The 12,176-nt window shown below is 55.1% G+C and overlaps 2 protein-coding genes across 3 annotated transcripts in view; both read right to left on the bottom strand.

Moving 5' to 3' along the window:
• PPP1R27 (protein phosphatase 1 regulatory subunit 27) lies at positions 1-2,005 on the bottom strand. Its single transcript, XM_041466037.1, has 3 exons — positions 1,514-2,005; positions 368-518; positions 1-266 (listed from the first exon to the last, which is right to left on the bottom strand). Exons 1-3 carry the CDS (start codon positions 1,746-1,748, stop codon positions 143-145), a joined length of 510 nt encoding a protein of 169 aa, XP_041321971.1. The 5' UTR covers positions 1,749-2,005; the 3' UTR covers positions 1-142.
• Positions 2,006-4,125: 2,120 nt separating this feature from the next.
• The window catches only part of P4HB (prolyl 4-hydroxylase subunit beta), an 8,328-nt gene continuing 277 nt past the window's right edge, over positions 4,126-12,176 (bottom strand). The window contains exons 2-12 of one of the 2 annotated variants that reach the window (XR_005954997.1): positions 11,698-11,904; positions 10,805-10,938; positions 10,467-10,604; positions 8,163-8,267; positions 7,761-7,886; positions 7,327-7,527; positions 6,560-6,680; positions 6,173-6,354; positions 5,866-5,919; positions 5,660-5,746; positions 5,139-5,157 (exon numbers count right to left, since the gene is read on the bottom strand). Coding sequence is in view for 1 of the 2 variants with exons in the window: in XM_041465984.1 (XP_041321918.1) it covers positions 5,071-5,157; positions 5,660-5,746; positions 6,173-6,354; positions 6,560-6,680; positions 7,327-7,527; positions 7,761-7,886; positions 8,163-8,267; positions 10,467-10,604; positions 10,805-10,938; positions 11,698-11,904 (1,388 nt within the window). In the remaining variant the exon portion in view is untranslated. Of the gene's footprint in view, positions 5,158-5,659; positions 5,747-5,865; positions 5,920-6,172; positions 6,355-6,559; positions 6,681-7,326; positions 7,528-7,760; positions 7,887-8,162; positions 8,268-10,466; positions 10,605-10,804; positions 10,939-11,697; positions 11,905-12,176 lie in introns of both variants that reach the window. The other variant, XM_041465984.1, reaches the window with a different exon arrangement.

Below are 12,176 nucleotides of genomic sequence, written 5' to 3' on the forward strand. Positions count from 1 at the left end.
TGGTAACCGATATGCTTTATTGCAAAAGTACAAAGTGGTTCCCGATCGCAGTACCGAGCGCTGGTGCCCGCTCGCCGCCCGGGCCCAGCCCGGGCGCAGCCCTGGCCCTCGGGCAGGCGCAGCCCCCCGGGCCGTGTCCGGCTCAGCGCAGCGCCGTGCCTCCCAGGAGCTGCACCAGGTCCTCGTACTCGGGGTCGATGAGGTCCGAGGGTTTCTCCCCGTCGTCGGTGGTGGCCTCCAGGCTGGCCCCAAGGGACAGCAGGTACCTGCAGGACGCGGAGCTGAGCCGCCGGGCCGGGCAGCCCCGGGGAGCCGCACGGGCTCGGCTGCAGCGCGGTGCCGCCGGTGCCGCGCCCCGCAGCCCTACCTGGCGATGTCGGCGTAGCCGTCGCTGCAGGCCATGTGCAGCGGCGTCCAGCCGTTCTCGTCTCTCTGGTGGATGTCAGCGCCGTATTTCACCAGGAGCTTGACGCAGTCCAGGTTTCCCGTCAGCACGGCTTCGTGCAGGGCTGCCATGCCTGGGGGGACAGCAGGTGTTAGCCCTGGCCACGGGAAGGGCTCTCCACGCTGAATGCACAGCTCAGGAAAGGGGTGCAGGCACTCTCCTTCTCAGGGAGAGGACTGTGGGGAAAGAAACAAAGACTGAGAAAGCCAGAGGAGCTGCTGCGGGTTCCTGTTGCCCTTCTGCAGCACAAATACCCTGTCTGGGGTGGTGCAGCACCCAGTGCCCCAGCTAGGCAGGACAGAGGGACGGAGGAGGAAGTGCCCCTTAGAGCAGCTGCTCTGAGTCCTGGACAGGACTCGCACGGAGACACGAGAAGAGTCTCTGGCCTTGTGCTCTGCCTGAGTTTCGGAAGCTCATCACTAACGAAGAATCACTGTGGGCAGAAAGAAGCCCGGGGTCATTTGAGCCTCCGTCTCCATGGCCTTGTTGAGAGCAGGAGCTGAAGCCAAGCACAAGAAAAGGACAGATCTGGGCTCTGCATCAGCCTCTACAGATCAAGGCATTCCATAAACAGTTTCTGGTGAGGCTGTGTGTACAGAACACAAAGCTTTCCCCAAGCCCCTGGAGTCAGACGTACAAGAGGGACCAGTGCCTGTGAAAAACAGGCAGAGCCAAGAAAAAATGCAGATCCCCCAGGCAGGGGAAAAGGCAGGAGCCCAGGGTGCTGCCAAAGCTCACAGCCTGTGCTGGCTGTCACCCTTCGGGGTCCCACCGCGCTGTGGGTGCACGATGGTGCCGTTCAGGGGGCCAAGCTCCCCCGTCCCGCAGCAGGCGCTGACTCTGCTGCTGAGGGGAGATGTTGGCCCCGGCCTGGGGCTCTGGTTCCCTGCTGGTCCCTGGCTTGCCCCAGTTCTGCTGAGGGGAGATGTTGGGGCCCCGGGACGGGGCTCCTTGCTGCTGAGGGCCTGGCTTGCCCCAGTGCTGCTGAGGGCGGCCCACAGCCCAGCCCCGGTGTCCCTCACAGCCCCACCGAGCTGTGCCGCCGCTCTGCCGACCAGCAGCACTCACCAGAAGGGTAGATGGTGTCCAGTGTCACTTTCCTGGCCCGTATGAACCTGCCCACCTGCTCCAGGTCCCCCTGCTTGATGTGGTCCTGAAAGACGACGTCGTTGGGGAAGTGCACGGTGCGCGCGGCCCTGAGGCGCGGTGTGTACCGGCTGTACCGAGGTGTGTACCGGCTGTACCGGGGCACCGTGGGGCAATAGTCCCTCATGCTGACGGCAGCCTTCAGGCACAGCGGCATGGGGGCTGCTCAGCACTCAGCCCGGCCCCTCACTCCCCTGCTGCCCTCAGGGGTTCTCCTCGCTGGAAATCCGCGCTGGCCCCACCGGGGTCTGTGTCTCTCGCCGGGGTCCGTGTCTCTCACCGGGGTCCGTGTCACTCGCCGCAGGGAAGCGGCCGCCGTGCTCTCCCGCACTCCCTGAGTCACATGCAGGAGGTGGCACCGGCACTTGCAGCTCACCTACAGGCCCTTGGCCCAGGACTGATGATTCTCCGGGAGCACTCCGTTATAAAGACTCCCCTGGGCTATTTTGGGGACATGCAGCTCATGCTATTTGCCATGATGCTTCGTAATCGAGCCGCCCAGGCCTGCAGCCTCCCACTTTTGGGCAGAAGTCGGTGTCTCATCTTACCACCCACCTGTTGATGTGCCCCCTCCAAGGGGTCAGATCTACTCTTGCATGGGTAGCCCTTCAGGGGAGCCTGGAAGCAATTTCCCAACATCAAGCCCTTCTGGGGAAAGGGGCATGGGCACAACCAGCAATGCAGGGCACCGGCCGCTCATGTGCCAGCCGGCCAGTGCAGTGTGGGCGTGCCAGGGCTGTGGCCACAATCACATCCAGAGCTGTCACCCTCCTGTAGCTGCAGGGGACAACTTGAAAGAACAGGAGGAGCTGTGCTGCACACAGCCTAGCAAGGAAGCACAACCTGAGTGTCTGATGTCCCCCGTGCCCTTGCAAGGACAGAGGTGCTGCTGGTGATCCCAAGACAGGTGCAGAACCAGAAGCCTGCACTGCTGGTCCCTGGTGCTTCTTGTCCCACTTGAGACAGGAAAGCAGCTGCTGCTGAGGGCAGGCTACTGCAAGCAGCCTTAGAGGAACACCAGAAGAACAGCACCACCACCAGACAGCTCCTGCCTCTGGTACTCTCCAGCTACACTGTGGTGACCCAAAACAGAACCATCTGCCACAGAGGAATCATCCAGGTCCATCAAAGGTTTAAGCAAGCTCTGTCTTCTCCCATCAAATTTTGGGCATGTCAGACACTTAAGCATTTTGTGCTCTGTCATGCTGATGGGGATTGTTCTGGCGGGTGTGTCAGAAAAAAATCCCTGTGCTGGTTTAGGAGTCAGGAGTTTCACTCATGCTGCAGACCCCTGCCCTGACCCCAGCAGCACAGTCAGCCACACACCTCGGAACTCCTGCACTTGTTTATTTACTGGGAAATGCATCGATCTCTCGGCCAAGCATCTGCTTTGTGGTTAGCTGAGCCTGAACACAGCACAGGGCATCCAAGCTCAGCACTGGGGACAGAACACTTCCAGCCTGCTTTCTTGGAACAGCAATTAGGCATGTACATCAGATGGCTGCTAAGCTCCAGCTGTGCCACAGGGAGCCCTGGGCTAGGAGAGGCACCTCCTCTAAGCTGGGAGCAGTGGGTCTCTGCCCAGGAGGAGGAGAGCCACTACAGAGCTCAGACTCTGTCGTTGTTCAACTGGCTGTGCAAAATAGACCTATTGGAGCCAAATTCTAGACAGCACCTTTCAGTGGAACTTCACTAGTGAGATTCCCTTCCTCCCCACTCCAAAAGACAAAGCAGCTGCCACCAACCAGCCCAGGCCACCAGCACTGCTGGGTTTGCTGGGGTGCAGCAGTGGCCACAGCCTCCCTTCAGTCTTGTGGCCCTGGAGGGAGGCATCTTCAAAGGTCCTCCTCCATGTAACTGCAGGTACAGGTCTCACACACACCTGGCTGCTGTCAGGGACAGCCCATCTTCATCCCATAGTGTGGGGGCCTGCTCAGCCCCAGCCCTGGTGCTGCTGTGCCCAAAGTTTGGGAACATCAGGGCTCTGCTGGGGACTGGCAGAAGGCTGGAGCTGGAGACAGACACAAGTGTTGTCCAGCAGCCCTGTGCCACTGCTCCAGCACACATCCCACCTGCTGAGACACAGAGGTGCCCCCAGTTGTCCTCTAGCCTCACCATGCCCTCCCTGTGACATTTATAGCATATTTTCTAACCAAAATACCTTCAGCAGCAAGCAGCAGGTTTGGAAATAGCAGCGTGGCTCACAGGGTCATGTGAGCCTGACTAGCAGAGCTGCAGCAGCCCTGGCTCACTGCTCCAGAGCCATGTCCCCTCAGCCCAGCCAGCTGGCCCAGGGGCTGCACGCTCTCAGAGCCAAGCCACGGCCTGCTCACTCCCAACAGAGCACCTGCACCAGCCCATGGAATCCAGACAGGACACAGCACTGGGATGTTCTTTTCCTTTACTAATTACTTGGAGAAAGTGACACACACCCCATTGCAGCAGAGTCCCTTGAGAATCATCCTACAACTCTGATCTCTCCTTCCAGGGTAGGTTCAAATATTCTACACTCTGATAAAGACAAGGAGACATAATAGTATTAAAATCTCAACTTTATTTGGCCATCAAATTCAATTCAGTACCAATGTTATTGTAGCAGAATGCTAAGAACCAGCCTGATGCAGCTCAGGCCTGTGAGGCACTCCCTCAGTCACATTCCCAAACCCCAGTAATTGCAAATGTCCTGTTTGATCTGTTTATCAGGCCCTCCCCCACCACCCACCTGCCGGGTCAACCCACTCAAAATAATTCATGAAAGGGATTGCAACTCTTGTCTTTGATCAAAAGGATGTCAACACAGCTGGTGAGCCAGCAGCCACCTCCACCCTCAGAGCCTGCCTCAGCCAGTGCACACAGTATTCCACCCCTCCAGGAGTTTGGAATAGTCATCTCCAAATGTCTTAAAGGAGAAGGGAAAGGAAATGTCTGGCTAGCATGAAGAGAAGCCCCTTCACATACACCTTTCCCCAGGAAGCCATCAGCCTTCTGCCCCCACGTATACTGAAGGCCAGCTCCAGGGAAGAACAGCTGACACCATTAAGGACCCTGCCAGGTGCAGAAATCAATTAGGGGCTTTAGTTTTAAAAGAAAAAGAGAAAAAAGCTGTCTGGAAGATGTTAGTGGCAAGGCTCCAGATTGTCAGGCTACTGAACTCCTGGTACCACTTCACAACCTCCTGCTGCCCAGAAGAACAGAGTTCTCCAGACAAAAGCTGTGTACAAAAAAGTACATCACAATAGAAAAAAGAGCCCAGCTGGCTGGGCTGGCTCCCTAGTGACAGTTCCCTTTTCAAAAGCCAAAAGAAAGAAAAGGTAAGTGTACAGACAAGTGAGGGTAAAGTGTTACTTTAGAAGCCAATCCCTGGATTTCCAGTCATTTACCTTCTGCTTTAAATCTTAATGGGTTTCTGACTCACTGGGCTGCATCACAGCAGCCAATTTAGTGTCTGATTTTTTGGGTGATGTAGATCAGTCTTCTCTTTACAATTCATCCTTTTGGAGTTTCTGCTCATCCTCATCACCTTCCTCAAGCTCAGTTTCTTCATCCATCTCCAGGTCCTCTAGATCCTGTGGAGGTTACAGACAGCTCCTGATTTCTGGCACACGAGGCAGACCCAGAACCAAGCACTGAGCAGCATCCCTCATCTGGCCACTGCTCTCTGCTAACAACACATCTGGAGGCTTCCATCAAGGGCTTCACATTCAGGACATTAAGGATTAGGAAGCCCTGGAAACTGGCACCTGTAGTGGCCTCCACACACCCTCCCTTCCCCAGCCGGTGAGAGCTTCCAAGCACACACACAGGTACGCGGCACTGATCGCACAGCCCAGCTCCAGGTGCTGAGTGCCCCAGCAGTGCTACCTGACACCCACAGGGTGCTCTCCAGGAAAGGAGCCCACTGCAGGCCAAAGCACCTGAACAGATCCCACTGATGTGGGCACTTTGCTCACCAGCAATATGCTCTCCTGACATGTAACAACACAGGATCTTATTTAGGACTGAGGATTCAGGCACAGAACCATGCTCCCTGTTCCCAAAGGTCCAGAGTACTCCATTCACGTTACTCACATCATCAGCTGCTGCCCCATCCTGACCTCCGCTCTCCAGGAATTTTTTGAAGCCTTCTAGTGTCCTCTCCCCATTATAATCAATTACCTACACAGGAAAAACAAGGATGCTGGTTATGGGCACTACAGACCCACACCCCTGTAGAGGAGAATTCTCTTTCTGAGCAACAGTGAACATGCCAAGCAAAAGGGAATTTAAAAATTCACCTTCACCCATATGAGACGAAGGAAAACAGCTCAGCCACTAGACTTCAGAGATCACTGCGAGGAAAGAATAGCCTGCAGATGAGCACACTGTCCTCTATGCTCCCTCTTTTCCCCATTCCCACTTCCCGCTGCCCCCCAATCTCTTTCCCTACAGCCCAGACCCCACAAAGGGTCTTGGGTGTCCTGTAGACTTGCTGTGTTCCATCCCCACAGAATGCAGATCCCTCCCACAAGTCCTATCCAGAACGCCTGGAGCGAGCGTGCCGTGCTCCCTGGCTAGCAGCTGCCAGCCTGGCTGCCTGCTTACATTTCTGCCAGAGCCTGCAGGGAAGAACTTGAGTGTAGGGAAGCTGTGGATTTTCACTGCCTCCACTTCATTAGCAGTCGAGTCCATCTTGGCAATGACAATGTTCTCGTGGTCCCTGTAGGTTTCTCCCAGCTTGTCCCAGATTGGGGCCAGCTGCTTGCAGTGACCACACCATGGGGCATCTGTTAATTACAGAGACACAGCTGCACCAACAATCTAACGAGGCACCACTCCTCCCCAGCCAGACAGTTCCCACACATCTTTGCAACCAAGGCACTGCTTTTGGGGCCCAGGCTGCAAAAGGCTTTTTCCCTAATCCTGGTCACACAGTGTTTTGGCAATCCTTTCACACCAGTTACTTGCAATCAGCTGTAGAAAGATACTCACAGAACTCCACAAAGACATTCTTATTCTCATCAAAAGCAACTTCTTCAAAGTTCTTCCCAACCAGAACTTTGACAGGCTGCTTGTCCCAGTCTTCAGGAAGATCCTGACTCATTAGGTGGGGCTGGAATAAAAAGTGAAATTCAGACAAACCGTTTGCTACATAGCTACTGGGACCAATCATGCAATCACACATCCTGGAAAAGCCAGGTTTCACCACCCCACTGGTGCCTCAGTCACAGGCTGTAAGCAACCAGATGAATTGGTCACTTCCTCTTCTCCCACAGAGTCTTGTTCCCACCCTGACCCAGCAGGAGCAGCAGGTGCTGTTGAGCAGAGAATGACACCAGAGCTCTGCAGGAGGAAAGCCCCCAGCACTGCTGACAGCCCCATTCCCACAGGACCAGGCTTTGCTGCACCCTCACTGCTGGCTGATCCACACACAGCCCCTCCAGCAGATGGGAGCTGACAACTCTTTTCCCTGTGCCACAGAATTCACACCTTCCACAGACTGCTGGCAGAAAGAGCAACTGGATAAAGAGGACAGTCCCCATAGGGAGAGCACAACCGCTTGGCCATGCCCAAGTCCCTCTTCCTGGCTCACCCTCCTGCAGCCTCCAGGCCCCAGCAGCTTTGCCTTTCATTCCTAATCACAAAGCCCATGGGATGATCCATACAGAAGATGGAGGGGCTTCTCCAGCCCCTCACAGGAAGCATTTCTGTTCCCTCTCAGCTACCTCGCTCACCACCAGTACTGTTTGTCCACATACCTTGATCTGGCCTGCCAGGAATTTGTTACAGAACTCTTTGATCTTGTCTGCTGTGAGCTCATTGGATTCAGGTTTGTATTTGGTCATTTCTTCCTCCAGGGTGATCAGACGTACAGCTGGGCACTCTTCCTTCTTCAGGCCAAAGAACTCCAAAATCCTCTGGTTGTCACTGTGGTCACTGTCTATGAAGATGAACAGGATCTTGGGAGGAAAAAAGGGAAAGGCAGTGAGCATAAGTACCTTGTAGCTGCTGACACTTCACACGCACACTCCCACCAAGTGTAGCTGGAACTGGCTCTTTTCCTCCCCTGTCCCAGAGGAGAGAGCTGGCTTAAGGTCCTCCTCCACAGCTGCTCCATGGATAAAGACAGTGCTACACCTCTCTGCAGGAGGTGGGTGGTCTCCTAGCTCACGATCCAAGAAATCCATCTCACCTTCCCTTTGAAGTTCCCAGCTGCACTCTTGAAGTTGTCCAGCTTCCCTTGGTAGTCAGACACACTTTTTGGTAGGAAAAGCAGAATATGAGTCTTGATCTCTCCTCCAAATATTTTAGGAGCAGTCTGAGGAGTAAAAAATAAACTTTACTTTTGGAAAAAGAGGCAAATCAGTATCCAGACCAGTTTAACCCCACTATGCTGAGCAGCCCACAGCAGCCTCCAGTACTGCAGGATGCTCTGCACAGCAAGCTCACACCTCCTGTATTGTGTCCTTCCCACTCCTCCATACCCCCAGAGTCAGCTCCACAATAAAACATGATCATGCAGTCTACAACTGGACCTTTGCTATTTTCTTGCAGCAGGGATGGGAAGGGCCCTGTCAGGCATCTAAAGACCCACCTGCTCAGTGAATTCTATGACCAGAGGCAATGAATTAGACTTGATGAAGTTCAGCAGATTATCTTTTGTGAGATCCCCTTCAAAGTTGTTCTGGCCTTCGTCAAACTGCAAGAACAGACACTTTTCATTAGAACACTTGTGCATCCCACACAAATCTCTCAACGCCTCTGCACTGGTCACTGCCCCAAGGGATCTCAGCTGCACTCCTTCTGAGCAGACTTCCATCTCAACAAGGTTACCAAATATCCACAGAAAATCTGGATCAAGGTGTCCATCTTCCTTGCAAGCAAAGCTTTAAATCGCCCCCCACCAGATGGTAAGCAGCAACAACAGCCAGGCTTGATCTCAGCCTTGCTCTGCACCACTGTGAGAGCACTAATGGTGCAAGAAGAAGCCTGAGCAGCTGCCTACAGCCCTGCAGCAATGGTCAGGGCAGGCACTGCAGCCAGACAGTGCTGGGAACATCTGACAGCAAAGCAGACAGTGATTTCTTCAGCTCTGGGGAATTCATTCCAGCCTCTGTTACGAACAACAGCACATGCTGCACATCACAGTGGAGGTGCCAGGTCCTCTCTACAGGGCCATGACTGGTATCATCCCTGAGCAGGATTCCCAGAACCCTCTGGCAGCCTGAAGAGGAACAGCTGCAGAGAGCCCAGCAAGGTTAGAGGGAGGATGTGCAGAAGGGCACAGCAGAGTGCCCTGGCAAGGCCATACTCAAGTTGTTGACAGAGGGAAGAGTGTGGACTCAGATAACCTCCTGTTCAGGGGGGGCACACCAGCTTCAGTGGAATAGCTGAGGAAAACACTTAGCATTGGAAAATAACTCTGCAAACACTCTGAGGAGTTGTGCAGATTGCCTCAGCGCCATCAGCACAGCTGTGTGAGGGCCTGTGCAAGTCTGGACAGCTCTCACAGAGTAAGAGAACAACAATGAGCCAAACCCTCTCAGTTCAGACTCAACTAAGGGTATTGAGCCAAAGCCCAAAACCAAATCAGGCCATCAAGTTCTGTTGCCCTGGTGTTTGATTACTGTGGGTGCTTTCCTCCCTGGTTTACAGCAGATATATCCAGGAGCTCCCACGGCACTGCCATGCCATTGCACAGGAACAGAGAGGACCCCAATGGCTGGACAGATCTAGGCTGCTGCTTCCACGGAGCTGAGCACTCCTGCCCCACCCCAGCCTGGCACAGCATGGTCACTGCTGTTCCCAACACACACAAAAGGCTGCCAGGCCCAGAACTCTGCCCAGCCCAGCACTACCCAGAGCAGGGACACAAAGCTACTCATGCAATAGCTCACAACTACCAAATGAGACAAGACCAAAACACTCCTCCCTCCCTTCTCCCCCCATTCTGCTAAGGCATTTTGAGCTCATTAGCCAGATCTTTCCTCAGCCACATTGACCTGAGGGACTCCGACTCAGAATTTAAATCTTCAAGCTTCTATCACCATAAAAAAAACCCTACAGTGTCAGAGGTATAGTATAATAAAACAATTATTTCAGGTGAACAAAAAGCAAGTCTTGTGTTAGGTCAGGCTGGGCAAAGTCATGATTGATGACATTATAGATGTAGTAGATCTGAACCCAAAGCACTCTGTCCTGCCTCAAAGCACCTCTGGGTAGAGGAGCCACCAAGCCTGAAGAAACTCTTCCTGTCTGCTCAAACTTGGAAATTCATCCCAGTGACAGGGATTTCCATGCCTCCATGAGTGCATTAGTGATTCTGTAGGTAGTCAGCATCCCTCTGCACATAATCCACTGCCCCAGCCCAGTCAGCTGGAACTGCAAATCCTCTTAGGAGCTCCTTTGGAATCCCTTCACTGCAGAACCCACAGCAGGGACACAGAGCAGCTCTTGGACACAGCAGGTAGCAATAGCAGCAGAGGCCAGCAGTGGGCAATGAAAAGCAACTCTGCTAAGACACACTCAGACAGCAGCATGACAGCCAGAGAGCTCATCTGCTGTTCTCTTGGGCCTGTCCAAGACTGTGCCCACTGCTGCACTGCAGAGAGCTGAGCAAAAGGGAAGTGAGTGAAGGAACAAGCTGCACCCAAAGCCCAGCAGCTCTAGGAGAAGAGCACAGGGCTGGGGGACTAGCACAGCTGCACACTGTGGGCCCCCAAGGCTCCCCCACCCCACAAAGGGGCCACAGGCTCTGAAGCCCAAGAACAGCTACACCAGCAGCACAGGGCCTTTGCTTCTTTGTCCAGGACTGACCTTGCTGGAGTTTGACTAATTAAGGAAAAGGAAAGAGACAGCAGACCCCAGAGTGGCGCCCAGGCTTGGCACCAGCCAGTACCTTCTTGAAGAGGATAACACCGTCCTTACTAATCTGGTACTTGGTGAAGACATCAGCACTGGAGGAAATCCCAAAAGGAATATCATCCACAGCTTCTGCTGCCAGCAGGAACTCCTTTGCTGCCTCTGATGTTGAATCCTGGGGAGTAAAGAAAGGTGTCTCAGAGGAGCCACACCACCTGAAGCATTCACATCCCAGGGCTCAGCCCGAAGAACTGGAAGATCAAGGAAGGCAAGACAGCAAGTATTGCATAAGGCACAGAACCTCCCCCAGCAGGAGGGAGCAGGGAAGGCCCTGGACACACACAATAGCATCTCCAGGGGAAACACAAACTCTACCTTGAAGAAACCAATCACCACCACTTCACTGGAGTCCACCAGTGCCTCGGCAGCAGCCACATCAGCCAGGGTGGCAGCAGCTGGGCCCGTGCGCTTCTTCAGCCAGCTGACGATGTCGTCTGCCTCCCTGCCAGCTGCACAAGAACAACGAGTCACTTTCCCCCCCAGCGAAGGCCAGGACCACAAAACCCTCAAGCTGTGAGAGAGAACACCTTTCAGCAGCTGGTCAAGAGATCAGCAAGCCTCAAGATCTCATTTGCGCAACTCTTTCCCTTTCACTCACAGTGTAATTAAGCTTATCCCTAATTGATAAGTCAAGGTACAAGGGACTCCCAGGAATCCATTCCTCTCTCACCTCCTGCCCCTGTCCTTAAACTTTGACCAGCCATGTAGCACTTCTCCATGACCTCAGTACTACTTATGCTATTACAGCACCTTTTCCTTCCAAGGTCTCTATTCTGCATGTTACCCTCTGTTACCAGCACTGTGTGGCCTGGCTTGGCTGAATTCTGTCTTTGCCTTCTTTGCAGTTCTCTCACACCCCGTGTTTGCCTCCTCCTCACCCACTGGCCCAGGTGTGTTTCCAGTTCTGGATACTGCACAGCTTGACTCAAGTTAACTCACACAAAAAACCAAGCTCAGGTCACTTTGCTAAAAGCAACTTCCTCCACTCTCGCTGCCCTCAGGGATTTCTCCAGAGGGAGGCCATTAACGGCTGGCCTGCTCCCCATCGGCCCAGCACCATTCCCAGGTCGTTGTCACAGCGGACCTTGTCCAGGCACAGCAGCACAGCTCCAGCACGGGGCCATGTGCTGGGACCCAGCGCCACGTCGCTGCCCTCTGCACCCTGGTGGCGCATCCAGCCCGGTTCCCCTGGTCCTGCCCCTCCTCACCCGTGTACTCCTTGGGCGCAGCTTTGTCGCCGTTCTTGAAGAACTTGATGGTGGGATACCCGCGCACGCCGAACTGCTGCGCCAGCTCCGACTCCTCCGTGGCGTCCACCTTGGCCAGCCGGATTTCCGAGCCCTCCGCCTTCAGCTTCGCCGCCGCCTTCGCGTACTCGGGCGCCAGCGCTTTGCAGTGCCCGCACCACGGGGCGTCTGCGGGACGGGGCGTCAGCGGCGGCCGGGGCTCCCCGACTGCATCCCGGGCGGACCGGAGCCCGCCGGGACTCACGGAGCCCCGGGGTGGGGCGGGCCGGGCCGGGGGCCGCGCAGACCCCCGCCCCAGCCCGGCACTGCATCCTCCTGGGGGAATCCGTCCCTCAGCGCCTCTCCCCCGCCCCAGCCCGGCCCCGCACCCTCCCGGGGGAGCCCGTCCCTCAGCGCCTCTCCCCCGCCCGACCCTTCCCGTCCCCCGGCCCCCGCCCGCT

The sequence above is a fragment of the Pyrgilauda ruficollis genome, unplaced genomic scaffold (genome assembly GCF_017590135.1).
Source record: "Pyrgilauda ruficollis isolate IOZ18807 unplaced genomic scaffold, ASM1759013v1 scaffold196, whole genome shotgun sequence".
NCBI classification, from domain to species: Eukaryota; Metazoa; Chordata; class Aves; order Passeriformes; family Passeridae; genus Pyrgilauda; species Pyrgilauda ruficollis.

Coding starts and splice junctions, on each gene's coding strand:
- PPP1R27 (XM_041466037.1), bottom strand. CDS start 1,748: ATGCCGCTGTGCCTGAAGGCTGCCGTCAGCATGAGGGACTATTGCCCC. Junction 519..1,513: donor GGACACCATCTACCCTTCTG/GTGAGTGCTGCT, acceptor CTGTCCCCCCAG/GCATGGCAGCCCTGCACGAA. Junction 267..367: donor GGCTACGCCGACATCGCCAG/GTAGGGCTGCGG, acceptor CGCGTCCTGCAG/GTACCTGCTGTCCCTTGGGG.